This window comes from Bombyx mori, chromosome 27 (assembly GCF_030269925.1).
Source record: "Bombyx mori chromosome 27, ASM3026992v2".
Lineage (NCBI taxonomy): Eukaryota > Metazoa > Arthropoda > Insecta > Lepidoptera > Bombycidae > Bombyx > Bombyx mori.
Window position 1 is genome coordinate 5440323 of NC_085133.1, and position 26077 is coordinate 5466399.

Consider the following 26077-nt stretch of genomic DNA (forward strand, 5'->3'; position numbering starts at 1 on the left):
TATATCTGTTTATTATATGTATATATTTTCTATAATAATGTATTGTATATGGTACACCGCACCTGCTATATTTTTTATATTTTACAGAATTTCTGTAAATTAAATAGTTGTCTGGAAGAGATCGCTTTTAGCGATAAGACCGCCTATTGTACATATGTGCTTTTTGACTGTTTGTTTTTTTAAAATGTAAATTGTGTTGGTGTGCAATAAAGTGTATTCTCTCTCTCTCTCTCTCTCATTTTAAAAGAAAAATATTTTAAAGACGAATATATATTAAATCCACAAAAAAGAAAATATAGTATATTCTAGTTTATTTCGTATATTAAAATTTTTTGATAAACTATTTATGCAGTGTGTTGGAGTAAGTAAATAATTTTTATCTTTTTTTTGTGTGCCGCCAAATTTTGAAATCGTTAAATATGTGCCGCAACAAAAAAAAAAAGGTTGAGAATCACTGCCTTAGAGTATAAATAAGCAAGCTTACTTATGTATACTCTAAGTACATAAGCAAGCTTACTTATGTATACTCTAAGTACAAACCACAGTAATAACTTCTGCCGAGGCAGATCGGAGTGACACTTTCGTAATTAAATTCCGGTTTGAAAACAAAGGCAATTTGTTAACTTGCTACAAATTGTCCACTATTATTTCCATATTATATATACCCATAGAAAATATATCAATAAAAGTGTAATCGATCAGCGTCAGTAGACAAATCACGACGGTGTTGTGAATATCACATTAATGGTATGCCATAAACATGTATACAATTGTAAATAATAGCACGAGAGCACCGGGTCCTATTGCGGTGCCGACAGATCGAGATCGGACGAGATATACAATAATATTTGCAAACTTAACTTCACATTATCACATCATTATTGAAATTGTGAAACATTTACAAGCTTAGTCGTTTTTTTTAGTATCACTATATTATTATCTTGATGATAATATAATATATAGGTGCTAGGCTGTTTGGTTTAAGTGACATTTATCTTTGTAATTAAAAGTGCATTTTATTTAGTATTAAGCATCAACAGTTCGATGTTTTTAATTAAACCACATTCGCTTACTCCATTCAAACAGCTGAAAAAGTTATTTTTGTTATGATTTTTTTTTTCAAATTTTAAACTTTAAATGGCACTACTCTAGTGTAAGTGTAGTTTTTACTGGTGGTAGGACATCTTGTGAGTCCGCACGGGTAGATACCACCACCCCGCCTATTTCTGCCGTAAAGCGTTTCGGTTTGAAAGGTGGGGCAGCCGTTGTAACTATACTGAGACCTTAGAACATCTCAAGGTGGGTGGCACATTTACGTTGTAGATGTCTATGGGCTCCAGTAACCACTTAACACCAGGCTGTGAGCTCGTCCACACATCTAAGCAATAAAAAAAAGTTGCAAAAATGTCGCTTTAACCAAACACCCTTTCCTTCCTTGGTATATATAGAAATGTTTCACATTTTCATTATGTTCACGGATAATGCACTAACATCACCCGCACCATTGCAGAATACCGAAGCTAAAGCGGAAGAAATAATTCTCAGCGAACGAACGTCGAACGCAGAAAAACAATGTACCATATAGTTTTTTAGTTTTACTATTTATTAACGTTGTTGCTATTTACGAAACGATCCGATTGTTTACAACTGTGAAAACAAAAACTGAACTCGAGGGTCGTGCACGAGGCAGTCGCGTATCGATTTAATCGAATAAATAAACAAATCGATTTCATTAAAAGTCGCGTATCGATTTAATCGAATAAATAAACAAATCGATTACATTAAAAGTCGCGTATCGATTTAATCGAATAAATAAACAAATCGATTACATTAAAAACGTCTCGATTAAATTACGAATGATAAAACAACCCTCGAGATACAATTTAGTGATCTCGTAATGTTTATATAAGGAGAGAATCGAATTCAAATATTTAATTACACATTTCTTTTTATTTAATTTTGAAACGATCGTTTTGTTTGCGATACAATGTAAATGTTGAATCTATGTTCCAGTGGATCTTATAAGATTTATTATGTCTATAAGAAACAATTACATATTAGTGAGTTTGTCGTACGCTAAGTACTATTAAGTACAAAAACGAGTATTTACGCGTCAAATATTTTAATTCTTGACTAATATTTAACTAGATTTCTTAGAAATCTTTTTTTTTTCTATTCGATGTTATTTGAAGTTTTCTTTTTTAAATTTTAAATCAGCGAGATTTTATATACATTGTTATAATTTATACGAGATATTTTAACGAAGTTAATTATTTGTCTTTAATCTTGCCTCGTAAAGATGATTGTGTATAATTCAATTCTCATAGAATTTAACGAGATGTTAATTAAAAATCAAACAAAAGCATTTTGACATTTACGAAAAATATATATTAATCGATATTATTACTATTTTTTACGTAATCGATGTTTATAATTTGCTTGGAATAGTTTAGGCTAAAGCTGTTTGGAATTTTAAATGTCTTATCACATAGATCTGCTAGCATATTTATTGTACCTTATAATCGAATGCGAATATATTTTATTTGATTGCTTGATTCTTGATTCATGTCACAAAGGCGGCAAACTCTTTATAGATCGTTGAGAAGCATTTCCGATTCACATTAAACTAATTTACTTTAGAGATGTGCAATCATAACATCGATTAAAAGTATCGATACAAAAAAAAAAGTTGATTAGTTTAATGTGAACTACTGATATATAAATAAATATATTTTATTTAACACGGCGCTTTGTTGCTTGTGAAGTCTCTCTGTAAGTTATCAAATGTAAGATATTATATGAGAAAGTTCTCGAAATATTTTGCGTTTTTATTTTATTTTTCTTTGCCAATGTTTTGCAATATAAAGTAGTTTTGGATGTGAATCTTTTCGGAGTTGTGCAGCTTTTTGCCTCTAATATAATAATACAACTTGGAGCACATTACCAAATCGAAATAAAATCAGCGAGTATTGTATAAATTAAACTTTAATAAAAAAAATTGTAAACGAGTCATTACATCATAAGCCGCATGTTAATTTTCTTCACCTGGCACGTCAATTCACTTGTCACTTCCATGCGTTCTGCATTAACATCTGGTTAGGGCTGCTTCAGAATGCTTAACAAGACAATCTTGTATATGTAAACTGCCGTGAAACCATCTTAAAGCTTCTTTTTTTATTGCCCTTGTAGGCAAACGAGCATACGGCCCACCTGCTGGTGAGTGGTTACCGTCGCCCATGGACTTCAGCAATGCCAGGGGCAGAGCCGAGCCGCTGCCTACCGCTGAAGCTTATGAAAGCAGTGCTTAAAATTGGTTGATTTTTAGCAAAAATTAATTGGATGCTTTTAATTTTGAGTTTCATTAAACCTGTTATGCTTAACTGCTTATCTATCGGAGTACAAGAGTACAATCATTGACGTATGAAACAAATGAATTAAATTAATAATAAAACTAAAAGAACTCTATGAATCAAAAATGTATTGTACAATCCAATGATGTAATTTTCCCAATTAAGAGTTAAGTATACTTGAGACCTTAGAACTTGTATCTCAAGGTGGGTGGCGCATTGACGTTGTGGATGTCTATGGGCTCCAGTAACCACTTAACACCAGGTGGGCTGTGAGATCGTCCACCGATCATAGCAATAAATAAAAAAAAAGTACTGTCTTGCAATTTGATGCAGTCTTGGCCGACCGACACACGAATCAAAGTTCGCACAAAATAGCACATTTCATTTAAGGTAAGTTTATTAATTGCACATTTTAATTTAAATGTTTTATTGTATGTTTTTTTTTTTTTTTTGTATTTGTAACTTAAATTATACTTTTTTGTCCTTTTTGGTTCTTCTCCCCTTATAATCGTTGCTTTTTGTTATCCATTTATTTACAGCTTCTTCTCGAAACTGCGGCGTAAATTTTGAAATCAACGCATCTTCAAGAAACGTGATTTAGTTTTTAATATATTATTCGTCTTGCTTAGAACGTTCTAGTTTAAGTGATGAATATGCGATTACGTCTCGTAATATTTGGTGGTGCATTTTGAACGAAGAACCTGTGTTAAATTTTAATACTGTTCAAATCACATCAGAGTGAATTCATAATTGATCTTGTAAACCCTACGTGTTTTTTTAAAGGTTAAAATGTGGTTTGTCTGAAGAAAGAAATTGATGTCATAGCAGATCGGTTGTTTTAACCGAATTAAATTATCCAAATTAACTGTCTATATGATTGCGATCTAATCGAATTCTTATAAGTTCTAACTAAATTTTGTATTACATGAAAGGTGCTTTCAAAAGTTCATAAATATTATAAGTACAATTTTAATTATTATACTCCCACCGTTTCTTGAAAATTAGTTATTAAAACTAATTGATTCGTCAATTTGAAGTTTTCGGATGTGTTAAAAGATATGGACAACTAACTTAAACTAACATGTCCAGGTCTCAAATATTAACAGATGTCAAAGACAAAAATGTTGATAAAATAACATGATAATGTAGATTTATAAAATTCAGAATTTTCAATATTTTACATATTTCGTAATTGTTTGTTGTTTATCTGTGGAATATTTGGAAATCTAATGCTAATTATTAGATAAATGTTGTAATTCATCTACACTCTTCCTTGTATGGTGTATTTAGTGACACTCAAATTTTTAACACTGTGAAGTTTTTGCAATTATGAATGTGTTAAATTGGTTTGTAGATATTTTCCCTAAAATGTGCGTATTACGTTATTACCTGCGTAATAAAAGCAAAATTCATTTTCGCTAACTATTATTAGTTTTTTTTATATTTGATAATATTTAATTGAAGATTAATGACGAAAATTAATTCAAGATTGATTGATTGAAATTCATTTTCACTTACTTGGATTTATTGTATTTAATAACATTTGGTTGAAGATAAATTTGTGATGGGCGCTGGAATCGAAAAGATATACTTTCTTTAATTAAATTAAATAAAGTAAACAACACGAAGGAGTAATGTATTTCCAAAACCGGGACATCTCCCGCGGAAATGAGAACAGGAATCTCTCTATCAACATAGGATTCATACAATCCACATTATAGGGTCAGGTTTCTCTGTACATTGAAGATATTTCCAAAAACATATAACTGATATAAAATATTTTATTGGGTTCTCAAATGTCTCTAACTGTACATCATGAAGGTTTAATTTTGTTTGTTTTCTACTTTTCGGTTTTACGAAGAATAAGCTTTAGACTGCTTTTAAGGACACTTTTGTGTTTAAAAGCTCATAAACTGGTATATTGTTTGCCTTCAACATAGTCTCACTGCATTTCTAAGAATTTCTTCTGACGTCAGAATAGTTTGATATGTTTATTTTGTTACCTTTTATAATCTGAAATCACTTAGACGTAATGACGCTTTGAAAATATCTACATACTGTTTTGTATTGTTCGAAGTACTGTGATGCCAAATGTAATATGTGTAATGTTAGTTCTTTTTGTTAATTTTATTAATAAATTCTACGTTTTATCTATTTATTGCTTTTAGTAATAAATCAGGTACATATTTGAAATGATTTTTATTTCCGCATTGAAATTAAGATAGTATAAGTAAACCATAAATAATTTTCGTTCATAATAACATTCATGATGAGATCAATAAAAATCAAAATATCAACAAAAATCTTGAAACTGACAACTATTGGATTTCGCACACCATTTACAGTTGTATTGTTTCGGTACCTTATTACAGGTATCTAGATTATTCGCCATTTTATCGCATTTGTACAGAACGAAATGTTTCTTCCCCGGGTTATCTAATTGCTTTGAACCGCCCCAGATTACGTCGACGGACACGGCTCTTTCTGGAGAATTCGATGTGTATTCAAACTTAACCCGATCGCAGTATAGCGTGTCCCCCATAGATTATACACTTAATTAATATAACACGAAGAAAAAAGATGGACGCGCATTTCAATTCTATATTTGTAAATTAATTAAAAATAATATAATGAGTATTTGAAGAAGAAAACGCATTTATTCATTTTCTTGGCCACCTCAAGATACATCTAAGAAATAGACGCAACATTTCTATTGGACCTTCAGCACCGGATCATCAATTAAGTTGAACCAGACGCTTACTTGAGAGACGCATCGGCCATTGAAAAGGAAAATTCGGAAAATATCACCAGCTTCGCAAGATTACAGTGCTTTGGCAAGGCGTGCTAACCAAAATTTGCAAAATTTTTCCCCTTCGCGTATATAGTACTCTGCTTTTTTCAAACCTTTTTTGCTTTTCATTTTGCGTACGTATTTTGACTAACATTGAGCAGCTGTTTTGTTTTATTATTTAAAAACTGTAAGTACACCACCATTTACTTGTTTCCATAATGGCTACATCAGATCATAAGTTTGAATTAATGATGAAAGATCTTAAAAGAAAACGCGCATCTATTAAATGTCGTTTGACTAACTTTGGAAAATACGTGAATTCATTCGAAGGTGTAGAATTAACTGTTCATCAACGTACCGAGCTAAAACTGCGGATGGTAGGATCGCAAAGTTTAATGAATGATTTTAACCTCGTTCAGACTCAAATAGAAGACATTAGTGTAGAAATCGACATAGAAAAACAATTAGAATCGCGTGAAGATTTCGAGAAAAAATATTATAATATTCTTGCCCTTGCTGAATGTCTGACCACCGCTGATGAAAAGTCAAAAGGTATGATGTCTGAACCACCGATTACAAGTTCCCAAAGTATTAAATTACCCACTATATCTGTCCCCACCTTTGACGGCTTATATGAGCACTGGTTAGAGTTCCGCGATACATTTTTGTCACTGATACATAATAGTGAAACAATTACAGAAATTCAAAAATTTCATTATTTAAAATCGTCTTTGTCCGGTAACGCTAAATCTGTCATAGATTCCATAGAATTCTCCGCTAATAATTATAAAGTTGCTTGGGAACTACTGTTAAATCGATTTGATAATACGAAATTATTAGTACATAACCATGTCAAATCCATGTTTACTATGCAATCGTTGACTAAAGAATCACCAGTGCAATTACGCAGATTAATTGATAATATTTTAAAAAACCTTCGCGCTTTAAAGCTTTTAGGGGAACCTACAGAGTATTGGGATACGTTAATCATTTACATTATTGTCACAAAATTAGATTCCATTACCGAACGGGAATGGGAACAGCATAAGTGTAGTTTAATTACATCAACCAATAACACCAAAACTGTAGTTCAACTAAATGACTTACTTCAGTTTCTTAGAAATAGGGCGGATATTTTGGAAACACTTATAGTATCACACAGTAAAGCAGGCGTATATAGCACGACAGACAATAATAAAAAGCAATTCAGTAACCAGTTAACATCTAAATTTCATTGCAATATAGTTTCAAATAAACCAAATAATAATAATAAATCACAAGGAAAGAATGCACGTAATTACAGACCCTGTATAATGTGTAATGATTTACATCCGCTATATTCATGTCAAAAGTTTTTGGACCTAAGTGTACAAAATAGATTAAAATTTATCCAAACTAAACAGTTGTGCCCTAATTGCATGCGTCCAGGACATACTGTTGACACCTGTGTGTTCGGGCCGTGTCGAAAATGTGATAAAAAACATAATTCGTTAATTTGCGATGTAATTAAATATTATGATCATAGTTTCCCTAAAGTTACGTTGCCATCTTGTGAACAATCAGCCGTCCCGTATAATACGAAAGATAATTCGAACGCACACTCTTTTCAGGCGCAATCTACTGACACAATTGATAACATGCATCCAGCGCAACCAGTTTTGCTGTCCACAGCTATTGTAGAAATACGTAGCCAGTCGGGTGTTTACCATCAAGCGCGCGCTCTACTCGATAGTGGCAGCGAACGTTCATTCATCACACAAACACTTTGTGATAAATTAAATCCACCAATATTACAGTCCACTCAAAAAATCCACGGCGTAGGGAATACAATAACACAGTGTTCGCAGTCCTGTGATATTGAGATCCAATCACGCACGGGTAGTTATGCTGCACGCATTCAGTGTTTAATTCTATCACAAATAACATCAAACTTACCTATGAAGACATATAACGCTAATTTGTTTACCATACCGGATAACATTGTACTAGCAGATCCGACGTTTTATGATAGTCAGCCGATTGATTTATTAATAGGCGCGGATTTGTTTTGGGAATTAGTTAGAGAAGATAAAATACGACTTAAAAATGGCCCCTTTCTCCAAAATACGCATCTTGGTTGGATAATCTCGGGCTCATTTCAATCTATTACACGCAAACAAAGACATGTTAGCTGTAACTTTACGCAAACCGTTGACAGTGACACATGCTCATTAGATAAATTATAAATTATTACGCAGTTTTTGGGAAATCGAAGAATTACCAATTAATTTTCCTAAGTTAAGCTACGAGGAGCGCGCCTGTGAGGAGCACTTTATTAAAACAACCTCACGGACGGCCGACGGGCGGTTTAAGGTTCGATTCCCGTTCAAGCACTCTCCGAAGTTACTAAGTGACACGCACACACAAGCTGAACGTCGTTTTTATGCCTTAGAAAAACGGTTACAACGCAATCCTACTTACAAACAAATGTATATCGACTTTATACACAAATACGTTAACTTAGGCCACATGAGTCTTGTACATAGTTATTAAACACCACATTATTTTTTACCTCATCACGGTGTGTTTAAAACAATTAGCGCAAGAGTGTGAGGTTCCGTACGTGAAAGAAACCTAATGATAATTTTTACGTGGACGACTTAATTTGTATTGAAAATAGTATTCAAAGATTAAATCAAATTTGCGAAGGTACTGATAAGGTTTTAAAATCGGCTTGTTTAATTTTACGTAAATGGATTTTTAACTTTGACTGCGCTGATAATGACGATGCGCAAAATGTTACAAAAAAACTCGGCCTAGCAGGAGATAACGTTCAAAACAAAACTTTAGGTATTGGATGGAATAATAAGTTAGATGAATTAATGTTTTACACACAAATTAAGTATGATGCCAACAACATTATTACGAAACGCATTATTTTATCGGGTGCATCACAAATTTATGACCCCTTAGGTTTAATTAGTCCAGTTATTACTATCGCTAAGATATTATTACAAAAACGTTGGCTGTTGAAACTTAATTGGGATGAACCGGTTCCTTGTGACGTCGCGCAATCATGGGATCGGTTTGTTTCTTGCCTATCATTGTTAAATAACATACACATACCGCGCTATGCTATGTGTATTGAACCCATATGTATAGAACTACATATATTTACAGACGCTTCGCAAACAGCCTATGGTGCTTGCGCTTATATTCGTACTATTGATAAAGATTCAAGCGTTGTTACGCGTTTATTGTGTTCTAAAGGTAAAGTGGCTCCGCTTAAAGCTATAACTATACCTAGGTTGGAACTATGCGGCGCTGTTCTAGGTGCGAGACTATATAAAAAAATTAATGAATCTTTGCGTTCTAATTTCAATAAGGTTGTGTTCTGGACAGACTCAACTATTGTCCTGGGGTGGTTGGGTATGCCGACTAACTTACTGAAATCATATGTTCAAAATAGAACTGCAGAAATTCATTGCTTAACGAAAGATCATCCATGGCGCCATGTATCTGGAAAACAAAACCCAGCTGACCTGGTTTCGCGAGGTATAGGTCTAGATACGCTTAGTACATCATCATTATGGTGGGAAGGCCCTGAATTTTTGAAAGATTCCAATTTTGAGGTACCAAATGTAGTCAATAATAAATATCTAAATGAAGAAGATTTACCTGAACTAAGGTCAAATATTGCTTGTCAAGTAGCTAATTGTAATAATGATAATATTCTATATCCATTTTCTAGATACTCTCAGTTCATAAGAATGAAGCGTGCAGCAGCGTATGTATTGCGTTTTATAAACAATGCGCGTTACAAGAATAACAAACGGACTGGTTTATTAACATTAAATGAGCTTAATTGTGCTGAAATAATTTTAGTTAAATTTTGTCAACAAGAATCTTTCCCTGATATATACGGGTCTTTAGTAAAAAGAGAAAAAATAAAAGCTAGTGCTCAGTTATTAAAATTGAATTTATTTATCGATAATAATCTTTTAATACGCGTCGGTGGACGTATTCAGAATTCACTCGACTTTAGCTACGATAAACGTCATCCTATTTTGTTACATTCTAAACATAATTTTACAGTTTTATTGTTTAAATACGAACACACTCGAATGATGCATGCTGCGCCGCAACTTCTTTTGTATACGTTACGAGAGTCATGGTGGCCTATTGGAGATCGTAATCTTGCCAAGAAGGTGGTACATAGTTGTATGAAGTGTGCCCGATTGCGCGCAGTAACTGTTAATCCCATAATGGGGAATCTGCCTCGAGAACGATTGCAGCCAGGTTTTCCCTTCTTACGCTGTGGAGTGGATTATGCAGGACCAGTGTTCATTTTAAATCGTAGGGGTAGGGGAACAAGATTACAAAAATCGTATATATGTTTATTTGTATGTTTTGCTTCACGCGCCGTACATCTCGAGCTTGTAACCGACCTTTCATCAGATGCTTATTTGTTGGCACTGAAGAGGTTCATTTCACGTCGAGGAAAACCTATTGAAATATACTCCGATAACGGGCGCAACTTTGTAGGCGCAATGAATGAATTCGCAAAGTTTTTAAATTGTTGTTCAGATGACATTAAGGCATACGCGATTTCTCAAAATATAAATTTTAGATTGATACCGTGTTATGCTAGTCATTTTGGGGGCTTGTGGGAGGCTGGTGTTAAAAGCTGTAAGTATCATTTGCGGCGTGTGGTTGGCAACGCACACCTTACGTTTGAAGAGATGAGCACAGTACTATCGCAGGTTGAAGCTGTCCTCAACTCCCGACCTTTAAACCCTATGTCCTCAGATCCACAGGATTTTCTTCCACTTACCCCAGCTCATTTTTTGGTTGGCCGTCCGCTAACTGCACCTGTACCTGATGACCTTCACGATGTTCCGGCTAGTCGACTTACCAGATACCAGAGAGTTGAACAGATCCGCCAGCACTTCTGGAGCCGCTGGGCTAAAGAATACGTGTCAGAGATGCAAACCAGGAGCAAATGGTACCAACATAAGGGTGAGCTCAAGGAAAACATGTTGGTTCTTATAAAAGATAGAACTTACCGCCATTGAAATGGAGCTTGGGACGAATTATCAAAACATATCCAGGCAAAGACAGCTTGTCACGTGTGGCTGATATTCGCAAAGCGGATGGGATTGTGAGACGGGCATTCTCCAAAATCTATCCGCTTCCCTTACATGAAGAATGATTACGCACGATAGCAGCTGCTGGGTTCCTGAATGATCACCGCCAATTGTTGGAACCTGGTGCTTCCAAGGCCGGGAGCATGTTAACGAATCAACGTCGCGTCATACATTGATGGCTGTGATTGGCCAACGATGACGTCATATCGCACGAACCAATCACAAAACAGGAAACGCAACAGTGGCACCAATTGTCAAAATTTAAAATTAATATAACACGAAGAAAAAAGATGGACGCGCATTTCAATTCTATATTTGTAAATTAATTAAAAATAATATAATGAGTATTTGAAGAAGAAAACGCATTTATTCATTTTCTTGGCCACCTCAAGATACATCTAAGAAATAGACGCAACACCATTTTCTACACGAAACTTGCAGATAAATCTGGACTGTATGAGAAAAGAACCCACTAAACGTACCTTCATATATATACCCACTGTTTCGCCGGAATGAACGTACTTTTCTTGATCATTTGTCGAAATTATTGCAGGACAAAAACAAATGATCTTCCGTGCATTCATTATTGACTTCACGAGTGCATAGATTGGCTATCAAACACTATTTACAATCAGTTTTTTTTATACATTCAGTGCACGAGGTAAAGGTGTTACAATCAAGAAAATTCACTATCGTCGCTGCAAAAGCCGGTTCTGTTATTGAATTTTGAATCAACAATTTAATAGGAATAGGATCTAGACCGCGACCATAAGTTTTATTCGAATTAAATATTGGAGTTTTACACTGAGTACCTTTTTCAATTTGTGTTCCATTTGTAACATAAGACACACCATCAAGGACAAAATTGCAAAACATCTGATCGATTAAGTTAACGACATTCTCTATTTTGACCGTCAGTAACGTTTCTGATGTAATAAATATATTATTAGGTTTAACTTCAGTAATCACCGCCTGAAATTTACTGCCCGAAGATATCCAAAAAAGTGGGTCTTTATAATGAGCATACTTGCAGTCCGATTCAATAGTACACTTTTGTTTAGGTGAACACCATCCACAATAAATGTCCTGAAAGCATTCTGTGTATGACTTATAATCACTGCACTCTTGAATTGGTATCTTAAAAACTTTGGTTAATGCGTATAAGTACTCATCATTATGACTGAAGATAAGATCTTTCATAATGGGATGACTTTCGTGGACTATGATGTCTTGGTATTCGACACCAAGAGTTGCGTTATCGGCAATTACTTTTTTTAAACGCCCACTCGCAGTGCCAGCAATAATAACACTGTGATCTCGAACATTTGTTGCAATTAAAGCTGAAACTTTATCAGCAAAGTATATTAGGGCATTTCCTTCTAAGGGAATTCTACCATCAAGCGGTACATTTACACCTAAACCACAAACGTCTTCATAGTCTGTTTGTAAATCAGTTTTAAGACACGATTCTGGTTTCTTTAGTCCAATACTTCTCATCCCATTACCGTTAAAGCATTTTTTAATATTTTCGGCAAACTTTTTACGGATATTCTGAAGGGAAAAAACACATAACACTGACTTTTCTAAAGGAGATGACGATTTTTCATTATCAGGGCAAAATGCGGCGTAGAGGACGTCATCGTTGCTAGATATTTCCAAAGACTGGGCTAAAAAACCAGCAGCTTTCTGAACAAACCCTGTCTGTGCCAGATTGTAAGAAGTATTATCTGTATTCTTGCATGTTATGGGTATTTCGGTGTACGAATTATAATAATTTTCGTCATCTTGACATACCCGAGCTATAACACTGTGATAATCGCCATCTTCTTTTTTCTGCGTCTTCAAAAAATAACTGTATATTCCACTACTAAAACCATATACATAGTTAACATTGTTATCTTTTGCATACAAGAAATTATTATGTATGTCTGCTCCCTTAACTTGGTTGATTTCATTATGTTCCGATAATACTTTGGCTATTTCAAAATCATTCCTATTATCCAACAATCGACCGGTTATTGAAGGGATGTCTTTATTGTCTTTTACTTCAGATGCTAAGTACAGGATTCGTGTAGAACGATTGGAACTTAAGGGACCGGCTGCTAGAAATGCTACAGTTGAAACTTTCTCTTCGTCAGAAACAACGGTAATGGGAACATCACAACCGATGTAGATATTAGTTATGTTCCGAATTGAGCAGATACCAAGCGCTGATCCACAAGTGATCAATCGACCTGAGTCATCAAGAATCAACACTTTATTAACATTATCAGTTAATTTATCATCAGTCTTATTTAGAGGTCCGGTTGGAATCCACTTTTCGATCGCTAAATCTTCAGATAACTCATAAATCTTATTCACAGCTCCAATAAAAACGTGACCACTGTTTCTGTCCACAACCAAATGTTGGAATTCCGCATTTTTGTCTTCGAAACATGCAGTACAAAGAAGAATGAGAGACATAAATAAAACAACAAACATGCTGTTGGCGCAATACAATGCACAATGAATACTAAACTGGTACAAAACCAAGATAACCTTATGATCGAAAATTAATTGCACTAGGCGGAGTTATAATTTAGTTTTCATTAATTATTTGCGGGTTTCGATAATTTTATTGACTTGTAGTCGTAACGTAACCTTAATGACCTCGTAAACAAATTTAGAATTAAAAAATATACCTATTTGATGTTCTGGGCTATAAAGGAATGATGTGATATCGTATGATTCACACTACACATTTTAATCTGTTTAATCAGTGCTGGAAAGTTTTTTTATTTTAATAGGTTGATACATCTAATACAAATTTTACAACAATTCAAAATTCAATTTAATAATCGCCTTGTCGTTGCCGCCGCTGACTACTCCCCGAATCCTGATCACGCAGGAGCCAGTCACCGTCGTCGCCCTAGACACGTCCCTTGCATTAGAGGCCTTCCGCTCTAACACTAGTTCAACATGCAACGTAACCAAAGCATCAACCCGTTGTTTCTCGCCGGATCTTCTCAGCGGGTCGCGATTCTGATTCCGGTAGTAGATTCATTCGCGACGCAGCTACTCTTGAGTTGTTAGGTCTCCCTTGGAAGCACGAGGTAGCTGTTAGAAAATTCACCCCTTCGGCCCTTGCTCGCCCACCTGTCCTTATGAAACTGGAAAGGCCTTCGGGCCACCAGAAAACAATCATAAAAAAGGTCTTAATATCTATACTAATATTATAAAGAGGAAAGATTTGTTTGTTTGTTTGTTTCGAATAGGCTCCGAAACTACTGGACCGATTTGAAAAATTATTTTTCCATTAGAAGCCGACATTGTCCCTGATGAACATAGGCTACTTTTTTTATTTATTTTTTAATTTAATTTTTTTGGTTTTGTGTGTGTTTTAATGTTTCCGAAGCGAAGCGAAGTCGGGTCGCTAGTTTTATTATAATGAGGTTCTCGTCATGAGGACTAGTAATATCAACCGACACTGCTCGACGCGCCGACCCATTTTTTTTCAGAATATCAGGCTTATGGAAACCAATAAACTTAACCGCGATAATAGATCGGTCCCGGTGGAACGTAACATAACCATTTTCAAGTTATAGTTGCAGTTGGAACAGCGCCCCTAGCGGCAAACGTCCCAACTCAATACAAATTTTGGTTAACTTTCACACTATATAGAATGTTAAAAAACTCGCACTAAGCACACTGATTGTATTGATAATAAGCTACAACAGAATCAGAGAAAGTTGTTGATGGATAATCTTACCCACTCGGTTGTCGATGGAAATACTCGCTATTAGCATAACGAGAACAGTTAGAAACAATGTTTCTCTTCAATGTTTCTGTCTCAATGAGACTTCCGAACGGTGGCATGCCCGGCAAATGTTGACCCCTCTTCCTCTAGTATATACTGTTACGCCGGTAAGAGTAACGCCATCTATCGCCAAATAGCCGAACGAATATCGAAGTATCTAGTAACGTGACTATACTGAGACCTATATCTCAAGGTGTGTGGCGCATTTACGTTGTAGATGTCTATGGGCTTCAGTAACCACTTAACACCAGGTGGGCTGTGAGCTCGTCCACACATCTAAGCAAAAAAAAATCTAGAACGTTCGAGAAGTACAGCGCCATCTATTGTCAGGTAGTGGAAACACAAATCGAAGGTACTCGACTTATGAGGAATGTTTTCGTTCTCGATGGCACGCAGTCAGTTAGTAATCGGAACCACTCGAAGCGAAACAGCGAATGGATCACCTGAAGTCCATAAATAAATAAATAAAAAATAAATTCCAAAAAAGAAATCTTCAGTTTCCCAAGGTTATTGAATGATAACTAGGCCACGGAAACTAATTAGACATCAGGCTCTGTAAGAGCCTGGCACAACCTTATTCGTTTATTATTAAAAAACAAAAATCTACCCACAGGAAAATAGTAAACAAATCTCTTGGTACAGAAAATTTATTTTTTTGTAAATTCATCACATATGTATTTCTTCTATTTAATTGAAAACATTCACATAATATATCATTATTTGTATAAAAAAAACTGTTATATCCTATTAATCAACATAAAATCAAAAGCGTAAATTAAAGTTATTTTTTACAATATTCTTTCAGTAAAAACAATCTTTGAATTATATCACAATTAGGTTTAATAATTATGTAAACAAAAAAATAATAATTACAATAGATAATCTGTTCTATTGATTCTTTGTAGTTAGTTGAAGTATAATTATCGTTTGTTTAGTGCATTAAGGATAATAAAAAGAAAATACAAAAAGTATTTTTCAAATACAAAAATTAAACCTTCGAGTTTAATCTCAATGTTGCTCAAATAAATCGAAAACCACTGTGGTGTATTGTGAGATTAAAACACAACAAGCAGCAGTAGTGATGTATTCTATAAAACAATATTTGTTAATAAACATATATACAGTCTAGCAGCACTAGAAACACATACTTGGAATCCGTAATACTATTTGAGAAGACAACTTCTACACAATAAATGTAACTGTTTTAATACGATTTTATTAGCTTCAGACGTATATATGTAACATGATTTTGACCGCCTTCAAAACGTCGGATTAACTCGAAATTTGATATACTTATTAAGGACCGAAAAAAAATTGAAAAAAATTATTGAAATTCAACTAAAATATGAAAAATAAATAATAGTTTAAAAAACTAACAAAATACGCTTTTATAGAAAATTCAACTAAAAAATTTAAAATATATTTTAATAAATTTCAATTAAAAAATGATTTTATTGTAAAAAAAAGCGTGGGGTGCATGGTATCAGTAGTTATAAATATTTTAAGAACAGATATGAGTAGAAGGGTTATTTTGATACTATCTTGAAAAGCACCCCACGATTTTTGCAATATAATCATTTTTTTCTTACACTATTTTTAATTAAAATTTATTAAAATTTATTTTAAATTTTTTAGTTGGATTTTTTTATTTTTTTTTACTATTATTTATTTTGTTTGGCGAGCTTCTTCAGAGCCATATTCTGCATTTACTTGACTCTTTAGTTCGGCAGGAGCCCACGAATACCTTTCTAAGCATTTTGGTGTAAATTGGTAAGATCGTATACACATACATATTGAAATACAAATATTTGTACATTTTAATGAAAAATTAAGGCACTTTGAGTTTTGCGGAACTAGTTTATCACAATTAATTATACTTAAATCTAATATCCATAAGATGACGCCATAATTCATTTACTTATTTTTATATATCTAACGATTGTTATAATTTATATTTATATTCTCATAACTGCAACACAAGTTATTGTTCATTATTTAATGAATTTAATGTATTTTGTGTATTTACACAAAATTATCTTTAAATTATCGAAGACTGTCAATTGCATAATACATACATAAATAATGTAACGTAAATTTTCTTGTAACCAAAAATTTATATTATTTTATTCTCTGCTGTATTTAGTAAAAATCAAGTCCATCATATTATATCTTCTTATGATATAATATTGGCATATTATGAATCTAAAGCATGTAATTTACTCGCCAATCAATACAAATGTTTTATCTTGATATTATATTTTCTTTTATTACATTATTATATTTTTTATTATAATAATATTATAATAAAAAAGCACATGCATTAAGCTTAAGCAGCTTATTTTGAATGTATGTAACAGCAACCTCGATTGCGACTAGCTACAGTACAAGTAGCTGTTTCATTAAATACAAAAGAAAAACAGACATTAAAGACTTCCAATAATAAGTTGTTTGGATATTTGATTTTAAAATTACGAAATAAAATATTTTATTGACAAAATAAACAGTTATGTACGTATAAAAAATACGTTAAAACAATGAAGTATACTATCTCTGTGACGTCACCATTTTTATAAATTAAGTGTAAGTCATACGAAAAACATACGTAGTTTTCTATACCTTTCCTTAAATTAGTGGAATTGTTACCAAACTTAATTGTTTCTCTATTAATCTCTAATAAAATAAAACTTAATCTAAGCGTAGTGTTGCCAGTTGATAAAATTTCATAAATAAATTAATGGCGCTTTGCGTCTATGAATTTAATTAAAAAATGTTAACAAATAAAGATCACACGTAATATATTTTCTTGTGAAATATATTTTATAATTAATTACATGCATAATATTAAAGATATTTTTTTCTAATTTATTATAATATGAACTTTGATATTAGTGTAGCGGCAGCAACAATAAGAAAAGAATTTGCTGCTTTAGACCTTTCGGTACTCTAGTACGTAGGTTTCAAAATAATTTATCGTGGGCAATTTTAGCACAAGCGGTTTTTAGTTTACGAAATTAAGAGTAAACCTACAGATCCAATGGTCGCCCGGCCACACGAGGGTTCCTATTCTATAATTAACTTTTCAGATTTATCATTATTATTTCATACATTATAACGTAACGTAGAAATTTTCTTCAGCATAACAATCGATTTTAAGCTTATTTAAAAAAAAAGGTTGCCTATTTTGGCAACATACACGTGTCAGTGTTGCCAGTTTTATAACACAGACGAATATTTTAAAAACACTATGTATAATTAAGTTAATTCAAAACTTCCCAAAATTTGTATAATTGTTAAATAACATGATATGTTTACGTAATATCATCACATACAGAAGTATTAGCTAATCAGTAATCAGCTACCTCTGCCGGAACTGGCATCCGAAATGGCACCCTCCTTATCAAACTTCACGAGGCTGTCGCAATCCAGGTAGTCCATGTCAGTCAGCTGCCTTTTCAGCATCAAGTGAGGAGTCTTCCTAACTCGTTTTTCCTTCAAAAATTTCGGAATCATCTCTCTGCCTTCCATTAGGTACTCTATGACCAATCTTTCGAACAGCAGCGCCACGACGAAGTTGGCTGCCGTGATGGCCAGCACCAGGTAGCACAGCAGGACGTCCTTCGGCATCCGGAGCTGCAGGAACGAAGCCACCCAGGCGGCCGGCGACACGGCTATGTACACGCACAGTGACGTCATCACCAGCAGACTCGCCACGAACTTTCTGTTGCTGAGGATCGAGCGGCGGTGCGGCGCGCCGTGGCTGAACACGATCGCCATTATCACGTACTGGAACATCGATATCGCGAAGATCACGTAGTTCTCCCAGCACTCGTTTTCTTCCTCGCCGGCGTACGTATGCCTCACGTACCACGGGAAGAACGTCAGGGCGTAGTAGCCGAAGTACTGCGCCACCGCGATTAACGACAGCTGTCCCACCAGCGAGCACAGCGGCACCAGGCCCAGCAGGGACGTCAGCGGGGGCCTCTCGCACAACTTGCCCGAGTGGGCCTCAGTCATGCCGAAGAAGAAGGCGAAATTGACGATCAACGCGATGTCGATGTACAGGAACTGGAAGTCGGTCAGGTTCGAGTCGAAGTAGTAGAGGAAGGCGACGGAGAAGAACTCCGTGAGCGAGTAGCCCACCATGAACTTGAAGAGTCCGAAGCTGGTGGCGAGCGCGGCGCGGCCCTCCCGCAGCAGGCGCGGCGCGGCGGACAGCTCGCGCGCCGTGAAGCTGGCCGCCACGCTGCTCTCCGCCTCCGACAGCGACACGCCGCAGTGCGCCGCGCGCAGGGCGCCGCAGTCGTTGGCGCCGTCGCCGCACATGCCTGCGGGGGAGGGGGTCAGTAGCCACGCCGGAGCACGTGATCCGATCAACCAACTATCTAGCTCGAATATGTAATAAACGAAGGAGTGAAATGAAATGAAGATGATTAATTGGAGACATTACTGATGGTAGGACCTCTTGTGAGTCCGCGCGGGTGGGTACCACCACCCTGCCTATTTCTACCGTGAAGCAGTAATGCGTTTCGATTTGAAGGGTGGGGCAGCCGTTGTAGCTATACTTGAAACCTTAGAACTTATATCTCAGGGTGGGTGGCGCATTTACGTTGTGGATGTCTATGGGCTCCAGTAACCACTTAGCACCAGGTGGGCTGTGAGCTCGTCCACCCATCTAAACAATAAAAAAAAAACATTAATCAATTGGCATGAAATGAGATGATATGGGATGAAATATAATCTCGATAAAATGGTGGTAATTTACTGAGACTTTTTCAATTGACTTTTTGGAGGATCCCGAGAAGTTACGTCTAGCGGCTTTGTTTAATTTTCCCACATTTGTGCACTTTCACAGATATTAAACAGTTAATAAACCACCGTTATTACACATTTAAACACGAAGAAACGCTAAATAGACAAAATAAAACAAATCACACAACTTCACTCCTCGCTTTCCCGACAAAAAGTCTAAGGAGAGAAAGACTCTTACAGGAATATAAATAACGATGCTATAATTTTTTTTAATCTATCTCACTACTAATATATTTACATAAAGATTACTCCACACTTCAAACCAGAATGGATAACTACGTCGCGGTCTGTAAGTAAGACGGCGTTAGCCCGCCCTACGCACATACGGACCGCCCTTAACGCTCAATGCTCAAGGGTACTTACCGACGTAATATCCCAGAGCCTGATATTCAACGATGAGCTGCTGCTTCTGATCGGACGACATCCTCGCGAACACGGCGCCGCGCTCCACGACGCGCCCCACCATGTCGGGGTAGTGCTCGCGCAGGATCTGCACACGACACACAGATATTGTAAACCTTAATCCTTAAAAAGGTAGAAACAAAAAAAACGCGAAATATTTAAACCACAAAAGTAGATTGAATGATGTACGTGTGCACTTGGAATAAACAAGCCCTGATGCCTACTGAGAACTGTCAGAGCTGTCAGATTGTCTGTCCTACTCAGACATAGTGTGAAGTCAGTTAAAGAAATTCTTCTTTTTTAAGGGATCTTATGACCTGGTAACTAAGACCTTTAAGTCATGTCTTATTTAATTTACATTATTATTTTTTTATGAAAAATGATAATTTTGAGTGAAATTAAATGAAATGAGATGAGATGAAATATAACCTCAGTAAAATTGTGGTCATTTACTGTGTTCACTCCCGGGGCCGGAAGATGTTCAGGCCAGTGCCTTCAATTATTTTAGAGCAATACCAAAGATGCTAGCTTTCTAAGGCGCTAAGTATCACAGCTTAATAAGTTCATGTATTTCACTATCATTCACTACCCGCTCTTCAAGCTCGCTGTACATCTCCATTAAAATATACCACAATAATATCAAGAGCTGGAGTTTTATTACCACGAGAAACTCCCTTATGTACCACAAGCCGGTACAACTGAGATTTTTTCAGTGGACTTTTTGGAGGATCCCGAGAAGTTACGTCCAGCGGCTTTGTTTCATTTTCCCACACTTGTGCACTTTCACAGATATTAAACAGTTAATAAACCACCGTTACTACACATTTGAACCTAAAGAAACACTAAATAGACAAAATAAAACAAATCAAATAACTTCACTAATCGCGTACCCGCCAAAAAAAAGTCGAAATTCTTCTTGACTATTAATATACCATAGACTTACACAAAAGTTTAGAGGGGACACTGTCCATATAAGAAATCGTTGAAGTCATTGTACAAAACACACTCTCAGTATTTTTTTTAATTAAACTTAAACCTTAATATTGTGTTCATCGACTGCTGCATTTATGTTGACCCAGCGAGAGTAAAAATACCAGACAGCACGCCGATAACAATATTACGAATTATATTTCCATAGACAATATCGAACAAACTTACCCTCCAGGTATCACCAGTTACGACAATCTTGTAGCGAGGTTCGGAGGCCGGAGCCTCAGGGTCGTTGGGGGCAAAGCCCGAGCCTGAAGCGGAGCCGGACTGTCCCCAGGAGCCGCGCCCGCTGTCCTCACTGCGCCATTCGCGCTGGAGCAACGTACGTCGCCCCACCGGCGCCTGTTCACAAATATTGACAAAGTGATTAAATATATGTAAAGAAACCTTTATACATTTATTATTTAAAAATCTTTAGTTTTTAAAAAGGATTTTTCTTCAGTGTCATGGAGTGAGGTCTGTCATTGAGTAAGTCAAGTCAAGTTCAGTTTTGTATAGTTTACTAATACTGTTTACTGTTTAAGTACTCTATATCATTATATATGTATAATATATTTTTTCATATACTAAGCAAAGTAACTATTAGATATCTTAGTTTTCTTTTATTAAACGGTCAAAGTTTACCGGTGACGGTTCATATTGTAAACCACCACGGGCCAATACCGTTAGGCAGTAATCCTTGTATAATAACCGGCAAACTTCTTGAGCATTTGTTGACGTAGTGGGGGTAAGTTTGCGCATGGTACACTCACGTGCAAAAACATGAAATTAAATTATTAAAATCAACATATGTATTTATTTATATATTTATTAGAACATCAACAAAACATATAGGTTAATAATTGTAATAATTTAATCTTGGGGTAAAATAGATATTCCTTCTATTAAGTCAAAACTAGAGCTGTTGCCAGGTCTTGGTTCAGTTGAAGCGAAGCTGGTATTTGTAATTTTTTTTTCGTTATCATAATCTTGACCATCATCATCATCACTGTTTTCATCACCCGAGTCGCTATCATCGTGATGAGTCGATATAGGGCTCATCGGCGTAGTTTACAACTCGGTCGATTCGGTCTTCTTTTTTGTCTATACTTAATTAATTATTTTTTGAAGATATTCGATTCGTAGTAATCGAATGTTACTTTTTTCATTTACCAGCTTCCGATTATTTTCTGTTCTTTTTTCCATCTGAAGCCTAGCTCTTTCATAATTCGTCGTAAGCTTCATTCCGAGCCATTAAAATTTATATCTTCTTTAAATTTTTCGAAGCCTTTCTACGGTACGGGGTTTCGCTGCTTGTTATGTAGTTATTATGATTACATCTTTTTATTACAGATTGAACGAAACTATCCATTCCGGTAACTTTCTTCTTCCCTGATCTTTTCTTACCCGGATTCCGAAACATCCACCAAAGTGATCTAAAATTCGGTTCGGTTCACCACTCACCACCAAAGTGATCTAAAATTCGGTTCTGCGCAGTCAAGGTCATTTGCTCAAGAAGTTTGCCGATTACTATACTGATTGAGTCTTATTCCTCGTGTCTCACAAAGACGACGGCATTCAGGCTTGATGTCTACGGACTCCGGTAGCCACATAAACTCACACTCACTTGCCTACGCAATAAACGAACTCATTATTCATCTGTTCATGACATAACTTAATCAAATCTTCAGATTCAGCTCTTCAAGACTTCAGCTCTTTCAAAGACTAACAAAACAAATCATAAGGTCAATATCTCTTTTGTACTATACCATTAAGAGAGAAAAAAAACTATAAATAAGGAGACCCAGGCGCATAGCAGTCGCGTCTAACCTATTGAGTACTACATTAAAAAGAAGGTCATCGTTCGGTCATCGCAGGCGTCGGGCTCGGCGAGTAAATTAACCCACAGACATAGCCCACTGAGTTTCTCGCCGGATCTTCTCAGTGGGTCGCGGTTCCGATCCGGTGGTAGATTCCGCGAAGCACTGCTCTTGCTAGGGTCAGTGTTAGCAACGTTGTCATGTTAGAGCGTGAGCTCACCTACTCGCTCAGTTACGCTGGCATAGCCTCTCAAGGTTACCAGCTTAGGTAGGAAAAAAACTCGCGTCTTACGAGCTCAATGAACACTTAAGTGTCGCCGCACACGGGTCACGAGCCACAATCACAAAACGCAGCTTATTTCCTATTGTCTTCATACATTTGGCGTGGACTCCCCGCACACGGTGATGCCGGTGGCCGCCACGCGCTACTTATAAAATGTATGAAAATTATAGGAAACATTCCGGTGGTGGCGGCTTGTGGTTGTGGCCGGCGGCCCGTCTGCGGCGACCCTTAGACGTAGCGCAGGGGGCGGCGCGGCGGTACACTCACCCCGTGCAGGGTGCTCTCGCAGTACAGGGCGGCGGCGTCACCGCTCAGCTGCACGATGCGCTCCCCGCTGGCGAGGATGCCGCACTCCTTGGCGACGCTCACCGCCGTGTGCACGTTGTCCCCTGCGACGAAAACGACACTTTTAATCCGCAGTATTAAAATAATACTTGACCTAAAGGTCTTAGTTACCAGGTCATAAAATCCCTTAAAAAAATAATAATAACACGTAGCATTTTATTGACATCTCGTAATATATTATATTAAATATATTAAAAAAATCTAATATTTAAAAAAAAGGCATGCCCGCTGAGTTTATTGCCAGTTCTTCTCAGAACGGAGATTAGTTTTTGTGAATTGGCGGTAGTTCTTTTTGACGTTCAACAAGTATGTACTTTCATTTATATTAAATATTTTTATTTTTATTTTTATTTGATTTGATGGAGTGAAAAAAGAACTTAACTTCATCGACTTTCATGTATTTAAGCGATGGGCTATATATAAAACGTTTAGTATTTGTGACGATGTGACGGTCCTTTAGTGATTTTTATAATACAGATAAATAATTTCGTAATTTTAACAGATTAAAAAAAACTCTTTTTTTTATTGCACAGATGGGTGGGCGAGCTCACAGCACACCTGATGTTAAGTGGTTACCGGAGCCCATAGACATCTACAACGTTAATGCCGCCACCCACCTTGAGATATGATATAACTTTCTAATATAACGTTATTTCATGCGCACACAAGATCTATTGACAATGTTCTATCTGAGACAAACTGGTATGCGAACGGTTGCACTAACCTGTTATCATGACCACATGTATATTGGCTTCCTTGAGTTCTCGTATGATGCCCGTGGTCGCAGCTTTCAGACGATTCTCCATTATGACGAGCCCTAAGAATTCTAGATCACGTTCGGCCTGTTTATTAAAAAAAACACTTAAAACAAACAACCTCTCAAAAATTTGGTACAATTATTTTTTTAGTCGTTGATAAAAAAGTCTGGTTGGACACTTTGGCGGGAACTTGAATGGCGAAGTTGTATTAATAATTGGATTTATTTTGTTAATTTAGTGTTCCTTCAGATTTAAACGGATAATAATGGTGGTTTATTGCGCATTTAGCATCTGTGAAAGTCCACAAATAAAGGGAAAATGATACAAAGTCCCTTGAAGTTATCGCTCAGGTTCCTCCATAAAGTCCACTGAATTCTCAGCAAGCCACTACCATTTTACTGATACTTTATTGCTCTCCATCTCATCTCGTTTTATTTAATTTCATCTCAGTCTCAAGTAATATAGTTAATCTCATCTATATCATTTTTCATATAACAGAATTATATTTAAATATATTAACTATTAATACATAGTATGTAATAATAACTATTAATAATTGAAGATGGTTATAAGCTTATTACTGGCAACAATGGCACCGGAAGAAGCCAATTGCCATACTAATAAAACACAAGAATAAGAAAGTCTGGCAACTCCCGGCTGAGGGGATCATAAATATTCCAGATCTCCATAGGGATAGCTTTGAACATTAATGAGGGTCTGACAGGTCAGCTGGTGATGTCCCCTCACGCCCCACGTTTCTGAAGGCACTAGCGGACCTCACCTCTTCTCTTGTCATCTTGTGAATCTGCTTGAGCGTCGCTTCCATTATCCGGGTAGACATCGCGATGACACGGTAACCCTTCTCCGCATACGAGGCGAGAACGTCGCTTAGATTATTTGGAACTGAAAAAGAGACCAAACGTATTTTATTTTTATTTTATTTTATTTATTGGGTACCAACATGTTATACATCAGCAAAGAACATTACAGGTATCATATACATTGATTTCACACTAAATGCTAACACAATTACAGGTACCGACTGCATGCATCGAAAAAAAAGCGGTTCATTATATAAAAAAACAAAAAAAAACACATTACATGAAGACCTTAAATTATTACACATTTACTACCAAATACGCTATTACTTAATTGAAAAAACTTATTGAGCAAGGCTGTAGACTTCTCGTCTAAAACTGTCAACAGTGCCAGCAAAAACGTCCAGAGAATACTTGCTATGCAAATTGTTTAATTCCCCAACTAGTCTGCTGAGAGGCGCGTTCTTACCAAGGTTGGTGTAGTGTCTGAGAACCCTGTTATGCGTATCTATATATAAAACAAACAGAAATATGAAACTCCATTTTTAAATGCATTTAGACATTTAGATGGTTTAGGGCGAAGAAAACGATGGGCGTAAAAATGAAGTCAAACATTCCGAGTTAAAAAAGCTAATTACTTTAATAATTAAACTTGAAGTGGCTGATCCGTCATGTCGGGGTCACCAGTGAAGTGGCTGGTTGTGCTGGCCTTCAAACGTTTGCAGTATGGACGGAAGTTAAGCATTGGCGAGGACTTCTACATCTTGTATTTTTGAAGTCAGTGTTAGTTACAAAGCACACTCAATGAAT

The 26077-nt window shown here is 35.9% G+C and overlaps 3 protein-coding genes across 7 annotated transcripts in view; 1 reads left to right on the forward strand and 2 right to left on the reverse strand.

The window, feature by feature from the left end:
* Positions 1–5543, forward strand: part of LOC101740231 (ankyrin-3) — a 165912-nt gene extending 160369 nt beyond the window's left edge. The window contains exon 35 of one of the 3 annotated variants that reach the window (XM_038021046.2): positions 3890–5543. In XM_038021046.2, the coding sequence (XP_037876974.1) occupies positions 3890–3920 (31 nt within the window). In that variant the 3' untranslated portion in view covers positions 3921–5543. Of the gene's footprint in view, positions 1–500; positions 2817–3889 lie in introns of those variants that run through there. The other 2 variants (XM_062676484.1, XM_038021047.2) reach the window with 2 other exon arrangements.
* Positions 2193–13959, reverse strand: LOC134201535 (plexin A3-like). Its single transcript, XM_062676486.1, has 2 exons — positions 11664–13959; positions 2193–5902 (listed from the first exon to the last, which is right to left on the reverse strand). The coding sequence occupies exon 1, from the start codon at positions 13746–13748 to the stop codon at positions 11889–11891; it is 1860 nt and encodes a 619-aa protein (XP_062532470.1). The 5' UTR covers positions 13749–13959; the 3' UTR covers positions 2193–5902; positions 11664–11888.
* Positions 13960–15694: 1735 nt separating this feature from the next.
* Positions 15695–26077, reverse strand: part of LOC101740501 (polyamine-transporting ATPase 13A3) — a 59381-nt gene continuing 48998 nt past the window's right edge. For all 3 annotated transcript variants that reach the window (XM_038021050.2, XM_062676485.1, XM_038021049.2), the window contains 6 exons: positions 25231–25352; positions 24416–24533; positions 23614–23735; positions 21433–21606; positions 20236–20362; positions 15695–19388 (listed from right to left, as the gene is read on the reverse strand). In XM_038021050.2, coding sequence (XP_037876978.1) covers positions 18415–19388; positions 20236–20362; positions 21433–21606; positions 23614–23735; positions 24416–24533; positions 25231–25352 — 1637 coding nt within the window. In that variant the 3' untranslated portion in view covers positions 15695–18414. The remainder of the gene's footprint in view (positions 19389–20235; positions 20363–21432; positions 21607–23613; positions 23736–24415; positions 24534–25230; positions 25353–26077) is intronic.